This window comes from Ursus arctos, unplaced genomic scaffold (genome assembly GCF_023065955.2).
Source record: "Ursus arctos isolate Adak ecotype North America unplaced genomic scaffold, UrsArc2.0 scaffold_17, whole genome shotgun sequence".
NCBI lineage: Eukaryota > Metazoa > Chordata > Mammalia > Carnivora > Ursidae > Ursus > Ursus arctos.
The window spans coordinates 47243757-47268942 of record NW_026622841.1 but is presented as its reverse complement, the minus strand read 5'-3'; the positions used below and the strand labels follow the sequence as shown (position 1 = coordinate 47268942).

Here is a 25186-nt window from a genome sequence, read left to right as displayed (position 1 = left end):
TGTGATTGGCAAGATTTCATTCTTTTTTTTATGTCTGAGTAATTTTCCATTGTGTATATATACCACATTATCTTTATCCATTCATCTGTCAGTAGACATATAAGTTGCTTCTGTAGCTTGGGTGTTGTAAATAATGCTGCAGTAAACATTGGGGTGCATGTATCTTTTTGAATTAGTGCTTTCATTTTCTTTGAGTAATACCCAGCACTGGAATTACTGGATCATATGGTAGTTATATTTTTAATTTTTTGAGGAACCTCCATACTGTTTTCCATGCTGGTTGTACCAGCTTACATTCCCACCAGCAGTGCATGAGGGTTCCCTTTTCATCACATCCTTTCCAACACTTGTTATTTTCTTTTTGATACTAGCCATAGTGATTGGTGTGAGGTGATATCTCACTGTTGTTTTGATTTGCATTTCTGGATGATTAGTGATGCTGAGCATCTTTTCATGTGTCTGTTGGCCATCTGTATGCCTTCTTTGAAAAATGTCTATTCAGGTCTTCTGCCTATTTTTAAATTGGATTGTTTTTGATGTTAAGTTGTATGTGTTCTTTATATATTTTGGATGATATTAACCCTTTATCAGATATATCATTTGTAAATATCTTCTCCCATTCAGTAGTTTGCCATTTTGTTTTGTTGACGGTTTCCTTTGCTGTAAAAGCCTTTTAATTTGATGTAGTCCCAGTAGTTTATTTTTGATTATGTTTCCTTTGCCTGAGATGACATATCCAGAAAAATGTTGCTAAAGTCCATGTCCAAGAGATTACTGCCTATGTTTTCTTTCACAAGTTCTATGATTTGGGGTCTTATATTTAGGTCTTTAATCTAGTTTGAGTTTATTTTTATGTATGGTATAAGAAATTGTCCAGTTTCATTCTTTTGCATGCAGCTGTCTAGTTTTCCCAACACACATTTATTGAAGAGACTGTCTTTTCCCCTTTTATATTCTTGCCTCTTTTGTTGTAGATTAATTGTATAAGCATGGGTTTATTTCTGCACACTCTATTCTGTTCCATTGATCAGTGTCTGTTTTTATGCCAGTACCAGTACTGTTTTGATTACTTTAACTTTGTATTATAGCTTAAAATCTGGGATTGTGATATCTTCAGCTTTCTTTCTTCCTCCTCAAGATTGCTTTGGCTATTTGGGATCTTTTGTGGTTCCATACGATTTTAGGATTATTCGTTTTACTTCTGTGAAAAATGCTATTGGTATTTCGGTAAGGATTAAATCAGTGGATTACTTTAGTTATTATGGACATTTTAACAACATTAATTTTTCCAGTCTATGAGCACAGTGTTTCTATTTGTTTCTTTCTATTGTTTTCAATTTCTTTCATCAGTATCTTATAGTTTTTAGTGTACAAGTCTTTCACCTCCTTGGTTCAATATATTTGCTGCAGGTGTTTTATTCCTTTTGATAAAATTGTAAACAGGATTGTTTTGTTAATTTCTCTTTCTGCTGCTTCATTATTAGTGTTATTAGTGCAACAGATTTCTGTATATTAATTTTGCATCTTGCAGCTTTACTGAATTCATTTATTAGTCCTGATAGTTTTTTGGTGGCATTGTTAGGGTTTTCTACATATGGTATGTCATCTGCAAATAATGACAAATTCCTTACCAATTTGGATTCCTTTTATTTCTTTTTCTTGTCTGATGGCTGCGGTTAGGACTTTCAGTACTATGTTGAATAAAAGTGGCTAGAGTGGACATTTTTGTCTTGTTCCTGATCTTAGAGTATTGAATATGATGTTAGCTGTGGGTTTATCACATGTGACATTTATTTATTTATTTATTTATTTATTTATTTATTTATTTATTATTTTAAAAGATTTTATTTATTTGACAGAGAGTGAGAGAGTACAAGCAGGGGGAGTGGCAGAGGGAGAGGGAGAAGCAGGCTCCCCGCTGAGCAGGGAGCCCTACATGGGGCTCAGTCTCAGAACCCTGGGATCACCATCTGAGTGGAAGGCAGACACTTAACCAATTGAGCCACCCAGGCGCCCTATAAATGAGCTTTATTGTGTTGAGGTGTATTCCCTCTAAGCTAACTTTGTGAGAGTTATCAGTTTTAACAGTTTTTATCTTTGTATGCCCATAGCTCTGTGTAAACAGGTTCTTGTGAAATAGTCTGGTATTTAAGTTATCTTTAAAACTTTGTTTTGGAGGGAAAATGGGTTCTGAATTCTATACAACTGGCTTACAAATGAATTGATAGAACACAACTAAGTTAAGGTGGTATTTCACTTAGTGGAGGAGGTAAGGAAACAACAGCAGATAGTCCAGACATTCATTTTGGAATACTTTTTTTTTTTTTTAAAGTACGTTAACCTCTGTAGATAGTTGCATTGGTTAGAATTAGTTTATATTCTGTAAACACACTCATGATATGAGTATTTGGTTTTCTCCAGGGGTAGATTTATTTTCTTGATGATAATTTTGTTCCTAAAAAGTCAAGAAATGGGATGGAAACTTTTATTTTAAAAAATCGTTATTTGATTTTTAAAGAGTTTTTAAGGCTGATGATAATAAATCATAACAGCTTGGAATTGTAATAGTTAAGATTATGGTGCCTTGCTCACCCGTTTCCCGAGTCTCTGTTCATGAAGTAGTGGAAAATGCATTAGTTTAGTAGGGAAATTAAGATTATTTGTTCATTTTATTTTATTTTATTTTATTTTTTTTAAAGATTTTATTTATTTATTTGACAGAGAGAGACAGCCAGCGAGAGAGGGAACACAAGCAGGGGGAGTAGGAGAGGAAGAAGCAGGCTCCTAGCAGAGGAGCCTGATGTGGGGCTCGATCCCAGAACGCTGGGATCACACCCTGAGCCGAAGGCAGACGCTTAACGACTGCGCCACCCAGGCGCCCCTATTTGTTCATTTTAGATTTTATCAAGTAAGACTGTTAGGGGAGTAGACTAATATTTCATGAACTCCAGTCATGTATCAGGCACTATGCTAAGTGTTTTATATGCTCTTTCTCATTTAATCCTGATAAAAAGTTATTTGATAGCCTTTATTTTACTGATGAGAAAACAGGCTATGAGAAATGAACTAGCTTGTCTAAGATTTCACAAGTAATAAGTTGATGGTGGAGATTAAAATCTGGGTTTGTCAGGGCTCCTGGGTGGCTCAATCAGTTAAGCTCTGGCTTTGGCTCAGGTCATGACTCCAGAGTCCTGGGATAGAGCCTCCATCCTGCTCCCTGCTCAGCAGGGAGTCTGCTTCTTCCTCTCCCAATCCCACTGCCTGTGTTCCCTCTCTCGCTGGCTGTCTCTCTGTTAAATAAATAAATAAAATCTTTAAGAAAAAAAATCTAGGTTTGTCAGTCTTTTTTATTTTTTTAACTTTATAACATTAATCTCTTTGAGCCATACTTCTTTATGTGTAAAATGAAGTGGGAGTATGTCAAGGTACACAGACACGTGTTTTGCTTCTAAAGTGAAATAGTGAATTTTTATTGTTTAGCAGGAAAAAAGTGTTAAATTCTTAATTTTGTTTGACCTCGTTAACTTTCTACCCCTATGCAACAAATGCTAAAAATAACAAATATACCACTAAAAGTGTCAAGTGTATGCCTATTTTGATAACTTGTTTCTTTCGTTTAGACTGTGTTTGGCATGACTGTAATTTTATTATTGCAAACTTATAATATAGTAGAGTAGTAGAGCATGCAAAAATAGATGAGAATAACTTGTCCAACAGAAAAGATATGATGGAGTTGTAGATTTTGGTGAGATGCCTTCAGAGACATTTTCTTAAAGTGTAACAAGAGTTGGTTGTACTTGAAGTAGTGATGTTTCACTCTGCTACATTGTTGAAATCAACTAAAAAGTAGATAATCTTTTCAATTTTTAAAGTGTATCTCTTTGAGATTTATTTGACTAGTAGAATAGGACTTGATAACTTACAGTATTTTGAATCTAGTAGCTTGAATGGGGAACATGATGCCCTAGATACGTTATTATTCTTTATTATTCTTTCTTTATTTATTTTTTTAAAGATTTTATTTATTTATTCGACAGGAAAGAGAACAGCCAGTGAGAGAGGGAACACAAGCAGGGGGAGTGGGAGAGGAAGAAGCAGGCTCATAGTGGAGGAGCCTGATGTGGGGCTCGATCCCATAACGCCGGGATCACACCCTGAGCCGAAGGCAGACGGTTAACTGCTGTGCCACCCAGGCGCCCCACGTTATTATTCTTTAAATGCGATCACATGGAGAAAAAACTCTGGTGGAGCAAAGACCTTAAGAGGGCCAAGCTTTGTAGTCAGACCCACCTAGGTTTGAATTTGAGCCTGCCACCGACTAATGTTGTATGACTTCAGGTAGGTTACTTATCTGAGCCTTAATACCTTCATCTTTACGTGGGGATCATAATGTCCAGCTTTTAGTGTTGTTGGGAAGGTTTAAATAAGGTGTGTGTAAAGCACATTAGCTTGATGTGGTAATGTGTAGTGGCTAGTATTGTTAATATAATAACAATCTTATTTTCATTAACTTAGTATTTCTCAAGAGAAGGGAATGTGGAATATACCAACCAGCTGACGGGTCACAAAGGCCTTACCCCTCATTAGGAATTTTGATTATTGTTGAGACAATTTCTAAACCAGTAAGTAGTTTGAAGGTTCAGGGAGAATAAGATGCATTCTATAGTTGGTTTAACCCTCTTTAATCTCTGTATTACTTTTTGTCACATTGATTTGAGGTTAAAGTTGAATGCAGAAATAGGATTTCTTGTTTGGTTGAATGACGTCAACAGTTAATGCCACAATAAGTAATTACATTTAAATCCTATCTAATGACTTGTAAATTCTTTTTTTTATGTTAGGTGAAATCTTTCAATTAGGGCACAAATTTAGAGGATTAACTAGGTGTCATATTAGTCTATTAAGATTTTTTTAACTTTAAAAATGTTTTAAAATTTATCATTTAATATATAAGATATCCAAGTAGATTATGAGTGATAAATACTGGTGAACCCATCTAGAAACAAAACACCATGTGTACGTCTATCCAATTTCATTCCCTTCACTCCTCTCCTAGGGTAACTGTTACCCAGAAGTTTATCATTTTTATGGTTTTTTTTTAACATTTGTGCTGTGTTTTTATGTACCTGTAAACAATATATAGTACTTTATTTGCATCATTTTGTATTCTTAGATAATTAAAAAAAATCAGCATTATGGTTGAAGGATTCATTCACGTTGTGTGACTAATGAGCATTAATTTTAGGTGTTCCATTCTATACCAAATATGTTTCCATTCTTTTGTTAGTGAACTATTGTTTACTTTTTTCTTTTGCTATTATGGGAAGTGATAATTTAGGTATTCTTGTTACATGTTGAAGTGCTTTGTTGAGTGCACTGCTTATAGTGAGAATTCTAGTTATTTCTTTCAATCATCTTTTCTAACTAGAAATTTAACATTTTACTTAAATAAATCAGTGCTTTGTGATTTTTGAGTTGTTTTCATTGGTTCTCTTAAGAACTGTGATCATTGATCTTGACCAGCATGTTGTATTGTTCTCATTAAATTTTCCAGCAAAAAGACTTAAGCTATGTAAATTCTCTAAGTTTTTGAATTTAGGCTAGATGCCATTAAAATGTGGAGCAGATGGTCATTTGAGTATTAGTAGAATGAGTCAAAAGCTATCATCAGGTGGTTCATTTAATGGTGGCAGATGTCTTCATAAAGCGTAGCAAAGGAAAAGAGAATTAAGTCTCTAGGGTAATACGGTATTCTATAGGAAGGAGAAAAAGGACTAATAGGTTTAGTTAGGGAATTAAGTTTTATGAAATGAACATTTTAAGGAATAACACTTGCCAAGGCTAAGGAGATTTATACTGGGAGGGAATGGTTTTAGATGAGAATGAATTGGGTGAATGTCTTAGGGGAAACAAATAAGCTACTGAAGTAAGAGCAGTAAAATGTTGGTCTTGCTTATTAAATACTTTTTCTCCTTTTTGTGTTTTCTTTAAATATCAACTTTTGTTTTAAAGTCAATTAATTGTGTTCTCATTAAAAATTCTGTAGTGCTCATCTTGATGGTGGAGTAGGCTGCTTTGTTTACTTTTTCCAATTCTCAGCCTTAGTCTGTTTCACAGCTGTTCAGTAGCTTTGTTGGCATTTGAACTGTGGGAACCAAGAAAGGATTTGGATGTGCTTTTGTGTGCATTAATGGTTTTCCTGAAGTATTCCCTAAAACCATGAATTGTAGGTTTTTTTTTTTTTTAACCAGTTATCATTGTGTGTTTAAATGGCTCCTTTAAAGAAAACCTATACTTAGATTATGAGCTCAGTTGTTATCATTGTGGTTTGTGGAAAATGAGCTTAGAGCTGAAAAATAGGTCAATAAGAGAATAGCTGAAAACTGGACTTTTCATTTTTTTGGTCAGATGGGGAGGTTGGGATACATTTTCCCTGTGCCTCAGCCAACTCTCATTTGAAGAGCTGTGTAGTTAAGGACAAACCTCTTAGGTGCATAGTGGATACCGATTTGTTCAGTGCATTTTATTTTTTGTGATGACATAGGAGACCTGTTCTATACCTATTCGGAAACTTAACCACTGTGTGGACACTTACTGACATTTGATATTAATTATGATGTTTTGGTCCTGGTGCTTTCCTGGGGTAAGACAGGTTAGCCTGTGACTGCAGGCATGTGCCAATGAGGAGTGTGGTTGGATAAAGTATATATTTTCTTTTCATGAAATAGCTCAGTTAGTGTGAGAGTTAAAAGAAATAAAAACTTCTAAGCAGTAGTTACATACTCTATTGCTAGAGTATTTGAAAGTTGGTTTCTCTAAATATTTGCTGTAAATATGATGTTTTTGTTTTATTTTTATTTTAATTTATAGGTGACATACATGAACGTCTCTGATGATATACTCATATTAAATGCCCCTATCATTCAGCTGCTTCCTAGCATTAATATACACTCAGTGTAGAAGATTTGGAAAACCACAAAGGGTAATCCCACCAGTACATTTTGGAGATTATCTTTCTAGGTTTTTTGTGCATGTGTATTGTATGTCTTATATAATGGTATACTGTAGTTCTTTTCAGACTACTTTAGAAAATAGTAATGAGTTTATGAAAAAAATGTCATTTACCATATCAGTAATATTTCTTCTACAACATGGTTAAATTGCATAGATTTCTCTCTATGGACTACCATAGTTTACACATAAAATAGCCCCATATTTCTGACATAGGTTATGTTAAATTTTGTTTTTATCTACAAACAACTTAGTACCTTTGGATGTACTTTTTAAAAAATTTGAAGACAGCGTCACAGTCTTTTTTTTTTTAAGATTTTATTTATTTATTTATTTATTTGTTTGTTTATTTATTTATTTAGGGAGAGAGAGGGCGTGAGCAGTGGGGAGGGGCAGAGGGAGAAGCAGACTCCCTGCTGAGCGGGGAGCCTGATGCAGGACTTGATCCCAGGACCCTGGGATCATGACCTGAGCCAAAGACAGACACTTAACCAACTGAGCCACCCAGGCGCCAGACAGGGTCATAGTCTTTAAGGCATTTGAAACATTTTGCAAGTACCTTCCATAAAGGTTGTATCAATTTATATTTTCCTCTTAGCAAAATCTGACTGGCTCACTCTTCGAAGGCATGTATTTAACCTATGCCAATTTGAGACGAGAAAATTGGTCTTGTTTTGTGTTTTGTTTTAAAAATATGAAAATAATATGGTTATAATAAAGCAATTCAGAAGTATACAGGATAAAACATGAGAGTGCTCTCCCCTTATTCTCCTGTACCCTGAGCCAGTGTCAGCTGTTTGGAGTGGGTTTTCAGATTTTCTCTCTCTGTATACTGTGTGTGCTCATTTGGGCATGTGTGCTTCATGTCATCTTAGAAAGACTACTCAAAATTGTAAAATATGCTCAGCTTTTTTTTCTAGCACTTTTATTATTTTCTGTTTTCATATTTAGCTTTTTAATTTAGTTTATTTTTGGTATGTTGTACTGTGGGGAACTGTAACAGAGTTCATACTTTTTTAAAAACTCGCTTTGAATGGTTACAGATTACCCCAAAACTTAGTGGTGTGTAACAATTTATATGTTCATTGCTTCCATGGGTTGGGGATTTGGAGACAGCTCGGGGAACGGGTTGTCTCTGCTCTGCAGTGTCTGTATGACCTCTCCATGTTCTTCTGTATCATAGGCGGCTTCAGGGTAGCCAGACTTACGATGAAAGACCCAGGCATGCAGGGTCTATGAATCTCGAGAGAGCTGTAAAGACAGACACAGACAGACAAGTGGCACCTGCATTGTCTTTTATGATCTAACCTCAGAAGTCTCACAGTGTTACTTCTGCTTCCTTATGTTGACTGTGGCGATTGCAAATGCTAAGGGCTAGTGGGGAAGAAAATACACCTCCTCTTAATGGTCATCTGTCATAGTCACAGTGTCAGAAGAGCAATTAAGATGGATATATATTGGTGTGGTCCCCTTTGGAAAATACAATCTGTCACACCTTTCCTCCACTGTAAATATAAACTCCATTTTTCAGGAATCTAATTGGTATATAATGTACATATAGAGCAGGGATACATCTGTATTTCATTATTAAAATCTGTGAATTTTTAAAAACTCATATTTTGATTTGCTATTTCTTATTATAAGTTGCAGTTGTATAAACATTTAAAATTCAGTTTAATAGTCCTGCATCAGACATAATGTTATGATAGTTCTTCAAAATCTTTATGTGTTGATTGGTTTTAGAATTTACTTTAAAAAATATCTTTGTGGGGGCGCCTGGGTGGCACAGCGGTTGAGCACCTGCCTTCGGCTCAGGGCGTGATCCTGGCGTTCCGGATCGAGTCCCACATCGGGCTCCTCTGCTGGGAGCCTGCTTCTTCCTCTCCCACTCCCCTGCTGTGTTCTCTCTCTCGCTGGCTGTCTCTCTCTCTGTCAAATAAATAAATAAAATCTTAAAAAAATATATCTTTGTGAGCTAGAATAATTTCTTTCTTAACTTTGTAAACATTTCCTATTTGTTTTGGGAAATAATAGCTACAGGAATAATTGCAGATTGTTTTCAAAATGAACGTTATAAAGAATTGATAACATGTTGATTTAAAGTAAAATATAGCAAATTCTTAGTAACCCAAGAGATTACCCAGTTTAATGGGTTATTTGGTACCTTTTTTTTTTAAATCCTTGTGTGATTAAAAAAAAAACCCGAACACTCTTTTTTTCTGTGAAATCATGTATATTCTCAAAAAAGAAGAATAGATAAAGGTTGCATTTCGCCTTTTGATATATATTCCAAATGACTGAAGCATGTAATACTAGTGAATGTTAGTAGCTTTGAGTGTTATGGCTTAAAATCTGTGGTTTTTAATTTTAGTGTACATTCTGTTTAGAATATACTTTCTTTTGGGCTTATGGCTGATGATAATTTTCATGATTGATGCAGTCAGACTTAATTAGCCATAGGATAGAATACATTATCAACTGTTGAGAAGTAGTGGATTATATGCTGGTTTTTAGGACTGTCTTGCGTGGCAGTTGTGTCCACTGTTGCTGTGCTGGAGTGAAAACATTTAAGAGGAACTGAGAAGACAGATATAGCTGCAGGTAAATTATGAGCTTTGGGAGAAAACCTGACATAAAACAGTAATGAGAGAATTGCCATGGAGAAGGTAGGTAATTTGCTAAAACAGGGGTAATCCATGCATAAGTAATTGAATGTTCTCTATATGTAGTTTCTGGGAAATTGAGAATTTAAAAATTATTTGATTTTCTGTATAAGTTGCCAGATTTGCTTGGGATATATGATGATTTTGATCACCAAGTTATTTAAATAGATGATTAGTACCTTCGATAAATCTGTATCAAGATTAAATTAAGTGCAGTGTAATTCTTTATATTTGCATTTGCTTTAAAGCCTTTCAAAGTGTTTTTACCTCTATACATATCACTTTAGCATCACAAGGTCCCTTTCTGTATTATCTTTGTCTGCTTGGGCTGTCATAACAAACTACCATAGAGTGGGTGGTTTAACAACAGGGATTTATTACCTGTAGTTCTGGAGGTTGGGCAGTCCAAGATCAAGGTGCTGGCTAATTCGGTTCCTTGGTGAGCGTTGTCTTTCTGGTGTGTTGCCTTCTGGCTGGGTCCTCATGTGGCAGAGAGTGGGAGACCTCTTAGCTCTTTCCCTTCTTTTAAGGACGCTAATGTTATGGAGGCCCCACCCTCATTACCTCTTCTACACCTAGTTACCTCCCATAGGTCTCATCTCCAAATGCCAGCACGGGGAGGGTTAGGGCTACGACCTACGAATTTTAGGGGGAGGGGAATGTATTCAGCCTGTAATGCACATGAAAGGAAGTATTTTCTCAATTTATAGATGAGAATATTGATCCCAGAGTAGTAGTTAATTAATTCTGTACATTACCTAGGTAGTGAGTTAGAGAACTAGTTTCTTAGATACTTTTGTTTCTACCATTTAATGCAACAATTTAAATCTGCAAGTCAGAAATCATGTCTTGTTATTTCCCAGCCTGACTATAATTTATTTCTAAGTCTCTGACAATATTTCAAATTGCTGCCTAACAATGAAGCTGCTCCTGGTTCACTGAATACACACTGTGTTCTTCTGAGATTTCTTCTTCCTTTGAAGGGTCCACTCATCTGGTATTTCTAGGAAACTTGTCCTGATTCTTTTTTCTTTTTGTTTCTTAGATGAGTATCTATTAATAGAGGCCTGGACTTGCAATTTTTTTAAAAAGATTTTATTTATTTATTTATTTGTCAGTGAGAGAGAGAGAGCACAAGCAGAGGGAGCAACAGAGGGGGAGGGAGAAGCAGGCTCCCTGCTGAGCAGGGAGTCCGATGCGGGACTCGATCCCAGGGGTCTGGGATCATGACCCAAACTGAAGGCAGATGCTTAACTGACTGAGCCACCCAGGTGTCCCTGGACTTGCAATTTTAAGTATGTGCTTATTTGTTTTTTTTCTTTTTTTTTTCTTTTTCTTTTTTTTTCTTGTTAATGGCTCTCTCTCTTTTTTTTTAAGTAGAGCAGTTCTAGATTTCAGTTATTGTACTGTTTGTTCCTAAATACCTCTTATTTATTTGTTTTCTCTTGAATGATCTCATTTATACCTTTTGGTATAAATGGTTACTTTCTACATCTTTTGTTTTCTAACCCATAGCCACCAAGTCCTAAATCTCTCCTGACTGTGTTCTCTCCAATTTTACTAGCTTTATCCTGGCTTAAAGTACCATTATTTTCACCTGGACTGTTGTGTAAACTTCTTACAATTTGACCCCTTTTCTCTAGCCACTTTAATTTTCTTCCTTTCTGTTCTCCATACTACACCAGGGATGATACTTGAAAGCAGCAGAAGGCCTGCCCACAGTAGCAGTAAAATAGTTACTGAATGAAATCAGTAGGTACTGATGTCTGCCATCTTCCCTGTCCCCGCAGTCAAGCATTTGTATGACAGGAGACAGCAGAAGGATTGCAGATGGAACATACTTGGTGTTGGATGTTGTGCTCCTTTGTGGTTCACTAGGCATCCCAACTTCCTTCTACTGTTCTTCCTCTGACCGACCCCCTTTTTATAAACCATCTCAGCTCAGGCACAAGTTTATCTTCATGTTTGGCTCTTTATTTAGAAAATAGTTACCTTACGGGATTTTAAACTTGAATATACAAATTAATTATGCAGGTTTTTTTTTCCCCCTTAACAGGAAGCAGCAATAGTGTATCAGTTCTTCTAGGGTTTAGTAATAACTTTACTTTTGAGCTCTAGATCTTGCACATTGTTTCTTCTTAGAACAGCCCTTACCTTTATTATTTTTTTAAAAGATTTTATTTATTTATTTATTTGACAGAGATAGAGACAGCCAGTGAGAGAGGGAACACAAGCAGGGGGAGTGGGAGAGGAAGAAGCAGGCTCCCAGCGGAGGAGCCTGATGTGGGGCTCGATCCCAGAACTCTGGGATCACGCCCTGAGCCAAAGGCAGACGCTTAACGACTGAGCCACCCAGGCGCCCCATAGAACAGCCCTTAACTTTAAAGAACATAATGCCTCCTCCAAAGGGAACAGAGGTTCTGAGAACTAAAGTGACTCCTTTTATTTAATTATGGAAAATTTCTAAACTTGCACAAAATAGGGAATTATATAATGAACGTCCAGTTACCACCTTCAACATGAGCAATCTGGTTTCATTTAAACCCCACCTTCTCTGCTCCCCCATTTTCTTGAAATAAATACTATTATTTTATATGTAAATACTTAAGATGACTCTTTCAAGGGCACAATAGCTAGTGAAAGCCAGAACTCAAATCCAGGAGTGTTAGTGTTGAATGGACAATACAGCGTTTGCTTGTATTTCCGTATTGGGCCTCATCATATATTACCATAAAGTAGTGACACTGATGTTCACAGGTCCCACATTGTTTAAAAAACTTCTAGTTTTAATTTATCAAGTGATCTAAATAGAATAGTGACCATTATCCCCAGTCTTGTTACCCAAAAATGTTAGTTATTTTCATTACTTTATAGTGGTAGCTTTTATAGTTTTTTTTTTAAGATTTTATTTTTATTTATTTGGGGGAGAGAGAGAGAGGAGACAGAACATGATCGTGGGGGAGGGACAGAGGGAGAGGGAGAAGCACACTCCCGCTGAGCAGGGAACCTGATGGGATTGTGGCCTGTGACCCGAACCAAAGGCGGATGCTTAACCGACTGAGCCACCAAGGCGCCCCCCTTTTATAGTTCTAATTGTCTGTGTCATTCATGTGATCATTTTTTGTGGAGGTCACATTACCAATTGCTTATTTCCTTTTTCCGGCCTTTATTCTTGTTCCATAAGGAAGACAAACGAACAGCAATCTTGACTATAGTATGTAGTTTCCTTTTACACTGAGAAACTTACTTGGTAATCTTTTCCTAAAGTTTGTTGTTTGGGATGGGAGTTTGTCAATACCTAGGGATAGATGCTTAAATTAATTGATAGTTTGTTTCCATGATATCAAGAGGCTAAACTTGTTTTTTTTCTTTTGGAGTAATTGTTTACCTAGAGAATAGGTTGAAATTCCTCAAAAGATTCTGAGTATTTGAAGTCTGAAACATCTACTTGGTAGTAAATGATTCTTCTTTCTGTCACTAGATTGAACCTAAGTTTCAGTTTGTGAATGACAGCAAAAAAAGTGCTACCGAGAAGTACTCTTACTAATGAAGAAAGAAATGATAGAAAAGCTTTAGTCTATAACTTGTACTGATTAAAATACTTGAAATATGTTGTCTTGAAACTATATATGGTGCATTTGAAATACTCTTTCCTACTTTACTGAACTACTTTGTAAAATGCTCTGTTTTTATTTTTCCCCCAGGGAATTGTATTCAAGTAAATAATACTTGTAGTTAATGTAAGCATGTATCTTTGTTTTAATAGGCATCAAGCATGATGGAACCATGTGTGATACCTGCCGCCAGCAACCAATCATTGGCATTCGATGGAAATGTGCGGAATGTACAAATTATGATTTGTGCACTGTTTGTTATCATGGAGATAAACATCATTTAAGACATCGCTTTTATAGAATTACTACACCAGGAAGTGAGCGGTAGGGTAAACAATTTGTCTTCAATTGTAATTCCTTCTTGGCATTCAATTTTTTATACTATTCAGCCTTAAAAATAGGATTTGGAAATAGCTTCTGACAGCTGGTTCAGCACTAGGACGTAGGAGATAATAGGCTAGATGGGGACCAGGCCTGCCATATAGTGAGAAAAGAGCTCTGTGAAGACGGAGCTGTATGTATTTTTTCAAGATAATTTGGGCTATTCTTTCTCTGGCGTGGAGACTTGGCACTCCTCGATATTTGGAAATGCAAGGGCAACCCAAGAAAGGCTCACTATTTTCTTTTAACTGTGCATTCTGTTCTGTTGATTGCAGCCAGATGAACACTAGGGCCCGTTGATTGAATCAACAGGCGTTTATTAAGACTCTATAGCAGCTACTATGCTTGTAAATTTGAAGACAACTAAAACACAGTGTTTTTTTTTTTTTAAGATTTATTTTTGGTGGGGGAGCAAGTAAGCAGGGGGAGGGGCAGAGGGAGAGAGAGAGAGAATCTCAAGCAGACTCCCTGCTGAGTGTGGAGCCTGATGCGGGGCTCAATCTCATAACCTTGAGATCATGACCTGAGCTGAAATCAAGAGTTGGACACTCAACCAACGGAGCCACCCAGGTGCCCTTAAAGCACAGTATTCTTTTTTCCTTTTTCTTCTTAAAAAGTTTATAAGCTAAGGGATTATTTGACCAATAGTGATTATCACGTGATGTTTTAAACTGTATATAGAGAGAGTATTAGTATTAAGTGTCTTAGCAAAGAGAGAGGAATATTAATTGTGAATTGGTACAGAGTTTCAGGTGATTGAATCTTCTTATGTAGATAGATAGGAATAATGTATAGGAGCAAGAATCTAGCCAGTCGTAGGGAGGCAGCAGAAGTAGTAGAAAAATGGATTTAGGTATAAAACTGTCCCAGTTCAGGGATGCCTGGGTGGCTCAGTCAGTTAAGTGTCTGCCTTTGGGTCAGGTCATGAACCCAGGGTCCTGGGATGGAGCCCTGTGTTGGGCTCTCTGCTCCTTGGGGAGCCTGCTTCTCTCTCTCCCTCTGCCTGCTACTCCCCCTGCTTGTGCTGTCTTTCTCTCTCTTTCTCTCTCTCTGTCAAATAAATAAATAAAATGATAAAAAAAAAAAAAAAAAGACTGTCCCAATTCATATCCTGGTCCTGCTGTTTATTAACTGAGTAGTTTTGAACAAGTTGTTTATTCTTGTCTTTTGGTTACACTTTTTAAAGTTAGGGTATAATAAAGACATTCTAGAAATGAATAAAATAATGAGGTAAAATTAGCAAAACAAAAGGAAAAAACCCAAACCTTTTTGATTTTATGAATGAGAAGGATATAGAAGAATAAGGGAAAGAGGGCCTTGGAGAGCCACGCTGGTCCAGATCGTTGAGTGTACAATTTTTTCAAGGTCCATAGTCCTCTGTAAGTATTCAGTACTTTGGAAACAAGTTAGTGTTAGGTCAAATCCAGGCCACTGATGTGTTTTACTTGGCCCATACTGTGCTCTAAAGTTTTGAACACATGTATGCGTGTGCACATACACACGTGCAAGCACACACACACACATACCCAAAGACTGTCAGCACTGGGCATTTGTTCATGGTAACAGTTGTCTGACACAGGAGCATCTGTAACTTTTAGACAGATCATGGTCTTGAGTTCACCAAAGTCCGTACCACTGCCTCTTGTCTTCCTGAGCCTGGGATCAAGTGCTGCTTGCCTTTTGTTGTTGCCGTGGTGTTACGTTTTTGGCCTTAATTTATGTTCTTCTCTGACAGTTGTAGGGATTTGAGTTTGCCACTTCTGAAGTGGTGAAGGATATAGTGATACTCTGAAGTGGTTAGACTGGATTCGTATGTTGATTCCATTCCATTATAATTTAGCTTTTGTGACCCGGGATAAATGACTTACCTCTTTGAGACTCTGTTTCCTCATTTGTAAAATGGATAAAATAACAATACCTTTCTTAAGGAGTGTAATAGACTTTTACACTTTTGTAAGTCCTTTACTTACAGTAAAAGCTCAGTAAATATTAGATATTATTATTTTTCTGACTACTACTATCATCATCATCACCTGTGGAATGTAAAGGTATTTATGTATCATGCTATTAAGGTATTAACTAGAACAAAGAAAAATCTTTTATATTTTTAAAATAGCCTTTTTTATAATTTTATTTTTAAAAATAAATTGGGGTGCCTGGGGTCTCGGTTGAGCATCCGACTCTTGATTTTGGCTCAGGTCATGATCTCAGGGCCATGGGATTAAGTCCCAGGTCAGGCTCCATGCACAGTGGGGAGTCTGCTTGAGATTCTCTCCCTCTGCCCCCTCCCCACACTTGCTCACTTTCTCTCTAAAATGAATTTAAAAAATCTTAAAAAAAAAAATTACTGGCGGGGCACCTGGGTGGCTCAGTCAATTAGGCATCCAACCCATGATTTCAGCTCAGGTCATGATCTCAGGGTCGTGAGATTGAGCCTGGCATTGGGCTCTGTGCTGGGTGTGGAGCCTGCTTGGGATCATCATGCCCCCTACCACCTTCACTCTCTGAAAAAGAAAAATTTACATATATAAAAATAGATAAATGATGGTTAACCTACTTTTATGTAATTTAAAAATAAATACTTTTATTTTTAGGGTTCTGTTAGAGTCTCGTAGAAAATCTAAGAAGATTACAGCCAGAGGAATCTTTGCAGGTGCCAGAGTGGTACGAGGAGTGGACTGGCAGTGGGAAGATCAGGATGGAGGAAATGGACGAAGGGGAAAGGTGACATTTTTTGTTGTTGTTGTTGTTAATTCATTATGTTATTCTAGAATATTGTATGTTCAGAAGATTTTTATTATTATAACTGAATTTCTTGGCACATTTTTTCTTATACCAGTAACAGTTTTTAAAATCTTCATTTCTTTTTTTTTCTGGAAGAATAAAGATTGTTCCTACCCTGTTGTAAATATTGATATTCATTGAGAAGGTTGTTGGGTAGATTTTACCTTTCTACTTTGTGGCTTCATATTGCCATTTTGTTGCCCAGAATGCATTTCTGTGCATCCTATTTGGACCAGTCCTCCTCAAACTGTATACCATGCTTTTGACTTTCTTGTTATTAAGATTTCATTTGAATTTACTTGTTGTATATTTAATTCCCTTGAAGGCCTGTTTCTGGGGGGGTAGTAGGCATCTACTTTTGTTATCCAGTCTACTTAACTCTGTTATCCTTCTCAGGGAATTGTCCAGGAGTCAATTATAGCAGTTTTTCTGAAGGGAATTTTGTATCGCTTGTTTAATTGGGGTGGGATAGCCAGAGATATTGGGGTAACTTAGTATAGATTCTTTTGAATTTAAAATTTTTAAATGTTTTTTCAAATACATATTTTTTTCCCTACTACATGTTTTCTAAATTGTTATTTGAGTATTATTATATTGATTTCATTTTAAATAATAAGGTCTAATTTTAACGTTCGGAAGTCGGACATAAGTACTTTGATTTTTACTAAGGAAGCAAACTTTACTTTTTTTTTTTTAAATTCGGTAAATATGTATCAAACGCTTAGTGTGTGCAAGGTTCTCTTCCAAACATCAGGGATATGGCAGTGGACAAAAGAGACAAAATTCCTACCCTCCTGAAACCTGTATTCTAATTAGATTTGATAGGCAAAAAATATAAATCTATATTTTGTGACTGTCGTACGGGCTGTGAACCAGCAGCAGAGGTGTTACTGACAGCTGGTTAGAAATGTAATAGGTCCCCTTTCTCCTAGACCTTCTAAATCAGGATCTTCATTATAACAAGATTCCCAAGGTCATTTATATGCACATCAGAATTTGAGGAGCACTGCTTTGAAAGGAAAATAGAGCAATGTGAATTTGGAAAAGGTGCCACCTCTAAATGGATGGAGTGCTATGGGGCATGCTTGGCAAGCCCGTTGGAAAGAGAAGGCACCCTTTTGTGGTTGGGGGCAGGAACACTCTTGCCCCAGTGACTAGGTCTTGGTAAGTAAGGTGTGGACTGGATGTCAGCCCTACTCTCCTCCTTAGTGAGGCCACTTGTGTAGTGAACAATTTTCACAACCATTTATAGCAGTTCTGTATCATACAGAAGAATGTATAAAATATGTGAAAGTTTTAAGAATAGTAGTAAAATGAATACTTTTGTTCCCACTATACAGATTAAGAATAGAATGTTAGGAGTACCTTTAAAGGACTACTTTTGACCCTTTCACAATTGTAAGCCCCCCCCACCCCCCCGATAATGGATTTTTGCTGTTCTTATTCCATTGTTTTTCTTTGTTGTTGTAGGACAGTGCTTTGTCCCACAACATCTAGGATTTCATTTTTGAAAAGACCAGTAGCGAGCACAAATTTAGTTATCATAAGGTTAGCGTAGAATTGCCACTTTTGGATAAAAGCTCCCATGACAATATAAACTGAACAGTCTCTGGCTAACCTGTCTTGCTTCCCTGGGAGTTGACAAGAATCCTGGGGTAGTCAGTGGACAAGGTCATGGGAAACACAGGGCTTCACAGGACCTCGGGCAGGGCAGAAGTATGGGCCAGGTGGTGGGCCTTGAGCAGGCATATGTTAGAGGGGATGAGTTACTATGTATTTTTTGCTTCTAAGATCACTATTGTCCACCTCAAAGTTTTAAGAGTAGGTCAAAGCAGAACGTTTTGTGGTGTGAGATGAGAGGCCTCAGCTAATCTATGTGGCAGGGAATGGGGGTGGAGGAAAGAGTAGGAACTTCATTATTACTTGGTCTAAACAAGCCAAGTGCAGTTGAGAATTTGGGTCAGACTCACCTAGGCAATGTGTCCGGAGGTCAGTAAAATGGTACAGTGGCAGTGGGGATCTTGGTGATAGCCTTCAGCACATCTGGCCTGTGAATCACATGGCTGTGATTTGCACAGAACACCCTTGGTGTCTGGTGCCCAGCAGTCATCCTGGAAGCTCCCTTTGATGGATGACTTTGCCTCTTTCCTGGCTGGATCTCATGTTTTCTGTAACCTATTATATCATCTTACTTACCTTGTGCTTTCTTTTGGTAGAGTACACTTCTAATAGCTTCTTCTGAAAGAGTGTGTGAGAAGTACATTTGTAATATTTTCATTCTTAATTTTTTTTAGCTTTTTATTCTTCCTCACAATTTATTATATGGTAGGAGGGTTGGAAATTATTTTTTTATCAGCTTTTGAAGGCAGGTTTTGAAGTCTGAAGCCACATCATATATGGAACTTTCTGAGATTCTGTTATTTTGGCACTTTTTGGGGCGATAGTAAGTAGGCATTTTTGAAGCTTTGGGTCATCAGTATTACATTTTTGGTTTGTTATGATTTAATCCATGTTGCATCTTAAGAACATAATGAGGAAAAATAAATGAAACCATCTTGTACATGTGACTGAGTAAGGGAACTTAATATAATAAGTCTCTTTAAGAACATGTTTGAGATTAAATGTAATTTTTATTATCTGACTTTTATTTTTGCCCAAGTGTGTATATGAAGAACATTTTTCAAGTCCCTTTTTTCTCTTCAGTGCAGGCTGCTCTATCTTAATCCCCTGGTTAACCTCATAAATAGTGTGTAATGTATTCTTTCATTATCTTTTTTTTTTCCCACCTGTGTGTGAGGCTAAGGATTCTCACCCCACTGCCATTACTGCATGTGCTCAACTACATGGCCAGTAGGAGCTATATTAAGGGGTACATACCAGCCCAGGCTGAGATTGCAGCACTGACACAGTCTTTGGCCCACCACATGCCAACATGTCCCATGATTTGCATGGTGATAACAAAGTTCATGCGCAAAAATAAACATGTCAGGTGTGGGCCTTGGCAAACATGATGCAAAGACACCATGGAAATGTGTAGTGTATTCTTTTTTTTTTTTTTTTTTTTAAGATTTTATTTGTTTATTTGTCAAAGAGAGAGCACAAGTAGGGGAAGTGGCAGGCAGAGGGGCTTGATCCCAGGACCCCGGGATCATGACCTAAGCTGAAGGCAGACACTTTACCAACTGAGCCACCTAGGTGTCCCTGTGTAGTGTATTCTTTTTTCTTTTTTTTTTAAAGATTTTATTTATTTATTTGACAGAGAGAGAGACAGCCAGCGAGAGAGGGAACACAAGCAGGGGGAGTGGGAGAGGAAGAAGCAGGCTCATAGCAGAGGAGCCTGATGTGGGGCTCGATCCCAGAACGCCGGGATCATGCCCTGAGCCGCAGGCAGATGCTTAACCGCTGTGCCACCCAGGCGTCCCTGTGTATTCTTAAGAGATTTCTCAAGTACCACTACTGTGTTAGTATTTGAAGACTATTTTCATTTTACAAATGTTTTTGAATATGTCAGTTGTGTTTTACATAGGTACATTAGATATATTTTTTTCTTTTAAGAAAACTTTAAAAAATATATTTTTTTATTTATTTGAGAGAGAGCATGTGTGCGAGCGGGGGAGGGGCCGAGGGACAGGGGGAGAAAAAAATCTCAGGAAAACTCCGTGCTGAGTGCAGACCCCGACTTGGGGCTCGATTTCACGACCCTGAGATAATGACCTTAGCCGAAATCAAGAGTCAGGTGCTCAGACGACTGAGCCACCCAGGCATCCCTAAAAAAACTTTTTATTATGGAGAATTTCAAACATACATCAGAGTAGAAAGAACAATATAACGAATTCCCATGCCCCCAACACCCAACTTCAAAACTTGTCAATATTTTTTTAAAATTCCATTTATTTGTTGAAGAAATCAGGTTCTTTGGATTTTTCCTGTTGATTCTTTATGGTATTGTTTTACTTGTTCCTCTAACCCTTGTGTTTCTTATAAACTAGTTGTTAAAGGTAGAGGCTCGATTGGATTAAGGTTCAATCTTGTTTTGGCAAGAACCTCATAAGTAGTGCTCCATGCTCTCTGTTGTATCACATCAGGACATGTTAAGTCTGATTATCTTACTGTTAGTGACGTTAAGATTGATCAGCAGAGCCAGGTATTGTCAGTTTGATTCTTTTATAGAGTTCCTCAGCAACCTTTTGCCTAGTGGTTTTAGTAGCTCTTCTGCACATCTTTCTTAATCACAACTGAAATTATAAAATTAATGTAGTTACTTTCTTAAGCCTTCCACTTTGTTTCCCCCTCAAAAATAAGTCAGATCATATTAACAAATGAAGGAATTTCATTTAGGATTCAGAGCTTAACTAATGAACTTGCTTATATCCCAAGTAATTTGAAATATAAGATGAATTTGATTTAAATAAAATTTGTAGTCTTTGTTTTTTAGTCAAATGCTTTTTTGCGCCCCTTATAAAAATATAGACTTATGGGGCACCTGAGTGGCTCAGTTGGTTAAGTGTCTGCCTTCAGCTCAGGTCGTGATCCCAGGGTCCAGGGATCAAGACCCGTGAACGGCTCCCTGCTTAGCGGGGAGCCTGCTTCTCTCCTCCCTGTTCGTGCTCTCTCTCATTATCTCTGTCTTGCTCTCAAATAAATATATAAAATCTTAAAAAAAAAATACAGACTTATTTGATCTAGCATTGGTTTTTTTTTTTTTTTTTTAAGGATTTATTTATTTATTTTAGAGAGAGAGAGTGCAAGCATAGGGGTTAGGTGCAGAGGGAGAGAGAATCTTAAGCAGGCTCCATGCCTAGACTCGGGACTTGATCTCATGACCCCAGGATCACACCCTGAGCTGAAAGTGAGAGTTGGACGCTCAACTGATTGAGCCACCCAGGCGACCCTGGCATTGCATTTTATCTTTTTTTAAGATTTTATTCATTTATTTGAGAGAGATTGCGCAAGGATGAGTGGAAGGAGAGGGAGAGGGAAAAGCAGTCTCCCCGCTGAGCAGGGAGCAGGTCCCAGGACCCTGGGATCACAACCTGAGCTGAAGGCAGATGCCTAACCGACTAAGCCACCCAGGTGCCCCCTAGCATTGCATTTTTAAAACAAATGAGGGGCGCCTGGGTGGCTTAGTCATTGAGCGTTTGCCTTCGGCTCAGGGCGTGATCCTGGCGTTCTAGGATTGACCCCCACATCAGGCTCGTCCACTGGGAGCCTGCTTCTTCCTCTCCCGCTCCCCCTGCTTGTGTTCCCTCGCTCGCTCGCTGTCTCTCTCTCTGTCAAATAAATAAATAAAATCTTTAAAAATAAATAAATAAAACGAACGAAGTAGAATGTTTTAGAAACAGAAGGAATATTTTACTAAAGATTGCATATTTCACTTTAGAGTGTTAGAAGTTGTTGCTTTATAATGTTACACAGTGGTTAGCTGTGCAGATCATAAAGCAAAGCAGTGCAGTGACGGACTGTAATTCTAGGTGGTAGTTACCTCTGTTGGAGGCCAGGAGGATGGGCTTGATGAGAGGCACACAGTGGACTTGAAAAGTACTGGCGATGTTCTTTTTCATAGGCTGGTTTTCATTTCATTTTTTTATTCTTTAAAGTTTATATATGTTATATTTTTATAATGTATGATTTATTTAAAAATTAAAAATAAAGACATATAATTACAATTTAAAATATTTCTCAAAGATTTTGATTAAATCTTAAAGCCTTTTTATCTTTACAAAAGCATCATAAAACATGTAGCTTACAAAATGATTTCTTTAGTACAGGGTAAAAACAAGGGTTATTGTGTATCTTTTTTGAAATCGGTTATGCTTTAAAATTATATTTTAAAGTCATGCTTTAAAAATTATATTTAACATCACCCTGACATTCTAAGTAACTGTAAATGTGGCTGATTGTATGTGTCAGGATGGAGAAAAGTAATGAGTTGCACATGTGCAACTCCCTGTTCTTAACTATAGACCAGTTTACTTGAGAATATCCAACTTCAGTGCTTATTGTGTATTATTTTTATACAGTTGATTCTTGGTCCTTAAGCAGTAGCAACCCCAGTTACTATTGGTGGGTTTATTTTTATTTATTTATTTATTTATTTTTTATGTCAAAAGAGCTTAAATCAGTCTTTTGGATGTGGGGCCTAGAGATTGTGTCTGGGTTTCCATTGTGGGCATGGTGTTTTAGCTTAGGTGGCTTGCCTCTTGGGGCAACTGAGGGATAAAGTGCTGGAGGAGCAATGTCAACTCGTCTTCCTTAAACATTGGCATTGAACCTTGTGCTTCTCAGCTTTTAGCTCACCAAAGAGCAGATTTATCTTGAATCGTTCTGGGAATCTTGTCAAAGATTTTAAATTTTATAATGAATAATGGGATTAAAATAATACAGTATTCTTAAAAGGAACCCTTTAAGAATCAAAATTTAGGGGCGCCTGGGTGGCACAGCGGTTAAGCGTCTGCCTTCGGCTCAGGGCGTGATCCTGGTGTTCTGGGATCAAGCCCCACATCAGGCTCCTCCGCTGGGAGCCTGCTTCTTCCTCTCCCACTCCCCCTGCTTGTGTTCCCTCTCTCGCTGCTGTCTCTATCTCTGTCAAATAAATAAGTAAAATCTTTAAAAAAAAAAAAATCAAAATTTAAAATTTTGTATTGAATTATATATTTTCTGGTAATCTATTTGTATACTCACTAAGCCTCCCAATTCAAAATTTCTATGATTTTAGAAATTATCTTATAATTCTGGAAATATGTCTCTAGTTATAATTGAGTTATATGTTAGAAGTGACATATGTTTGATAAGTATTTTTCATGATCCTGTTACATAGGATGATAGCTGAAATGATATTTAAGATTTTAAATATAATTAAGAGAACTATCCTCTTCCCTCCCCTTTTAAAAAATTGTTTTTTGTGATAATTCTCTTAGGTAACAGAAATCCAGGACTGGAGTGCATCAAGCCCTCATAGTGCAGCATATGTTCTCTGGGATAATGGTGCTAAGAACCTTTACAGAGTTGGCTTTGAGGGCATGGTGAGTAGTAAGAATCACAAAAGATAAGAATATTGGATAAATGAAAGAAGAGAAATAAAAGCCCTTATTGTATTCCTTTTTTTTTCTTTTGTCATATTCTTTTATCAGAATACAGCCATCTGAATCATGAATTTCCAGTAGGAAGAAAATCTGTAAAGTGAGGATGTAATAAACTTTACATTTTTAGTGCATTTGCTTAAGCTATTTAATAGTAAAGATGATTTTTGTCCTCAGTTAATATTTGGGCAGCTTACTCTATATTGATCGTGTAGAGCTGATCCCTTATAAATCCGAGTCAGGGGCTTATTTATGAAAATCTATCACAAAGATTTAGACTCATTTGTAAAACTGCTCGTCATCATGGACACAGAGTATAGTATTATAATGAGGTTTTTGTGGGATATTCGTATTCTAGCTGTGGTAGCTAATAAAAGTATAAATTACAGTAGGTGTTAAAGTTGTTTTTGAGGAGATTTTTTTTCCCCCTCTATTTTTAAAGAGTAGTGTTGGTAATTGAAAATGATTGCTCTTGGGAATGCAAGCTGGTGCAGCCACTCTGGAAAACAGTATGGAGGTTCCTCAAAAAGTTGAAAATAGAACTATCCTACAATACAGCAATTGCACTACTGGGTATTTAGCCCAAAGATACAAATGTAGTGATTTGAAGGGGCATCCGTACCCAATGTTCGTAGCAGCAATGTCCACAATAGCCAAACTATGGAAAGAGCCTAGATATCCATCGACAGATGAATGGATGAAGAAGATGTGGTATGTGTAAAGACACACACACACACACACACACACACACTGGAATATTACGCAGCCATTAAAAAAATGAAATCTTGCCATTTGCAATTACGTGGATGGAACTAGAGGGTATTATACTAAGCGAAATAAGCTAATCAGAGAAAGAGAATTATCATATGATCCTACTGATATGCAGAATCTAAGCAGTAAGTCAGAGGATCATAGGGGAAGTGGAGGAAAAATAAAACAAGACGAAACCAGGGAGGGAGACAAACCATAAGAGACTTTTAATCTTAGGAAACAGACTGAGGGTTGCTAGAGGGGAGGGGGGTTGGGAATGGGGTAGCTGGGTGATGGAAGTTGGGGAGGATATGTGTTGTGGTGAGTACTGGGTGTTGTGTAAGACTGATGAATCACAGACCTGTACCCCTGAAACAAATAATACATTGTATGTTAATTAAAAAAATAAATAAAATAGGTGGAAAATCCAAAAAAAAGATTGATCTAAAAACTCTTTAAATTATGTGCTTAGGCGACTAATGGTTTCTTCAGTGGATTGCTCTATATTTCTGCATTTCACTGTTCAAATGTTGACCTCAGCTATTTAATTTATGGAGTACAACTAAATATTAATGTCACAATATTTATGCCTTTTCCATCTTTTTCATCTTGAATACATTCTTCCTTCAAAGAGTTCTTTAAATTTTGGTTTTTCCTCAACTGTTTTAGGCCCCTTGGTAGGAGGGGAAAAATATCCAACTGTCCCTTTGACTTTAATTTATTCCATTTATATGGAATAAATTTATATAGGATAAATTAAAAAGCCAACAATGTGAATCTAAACAAATTCTTGATCTGCCAATTTTAATACTTGTATATAGCATTAGTTATCCGTTTTTCTTTAGTATTTTTATGCCTCCCCCTGTTTTTAAATTGTGGAATTTTGGGGGATTCTGATTATTAA

The 25186-nt window shown here is 37.0% G+C and overlaps 1 protein-coding gene across 1 annotated transcript in view; it reads left to right on the top strand.

Annotated features, from left to right (window-relative positions):
* MIB1 (MIB E3 ubiquitin protein ligase 1) overlaps nt 1–25186 on the top strand; it is a 134008-nt gene that overhangs the window by 13831 nt on the left and 94991 nt on the right. The window contains exons 2-4 of the mRNA XM_026496075.4: nt 13441–13612; nt 16264–16393; nt 23371–23475. Coding sequence (XP_026351860.1) covers nt 13441–13612; nt 16264–16393; nt 23371–23475 — 407 coding nt within the window. The remainder of the gene's footprint in view (nt 1–13440; nt 13613–16263; nt 16394–23370; nt 23476–25186) is intronic.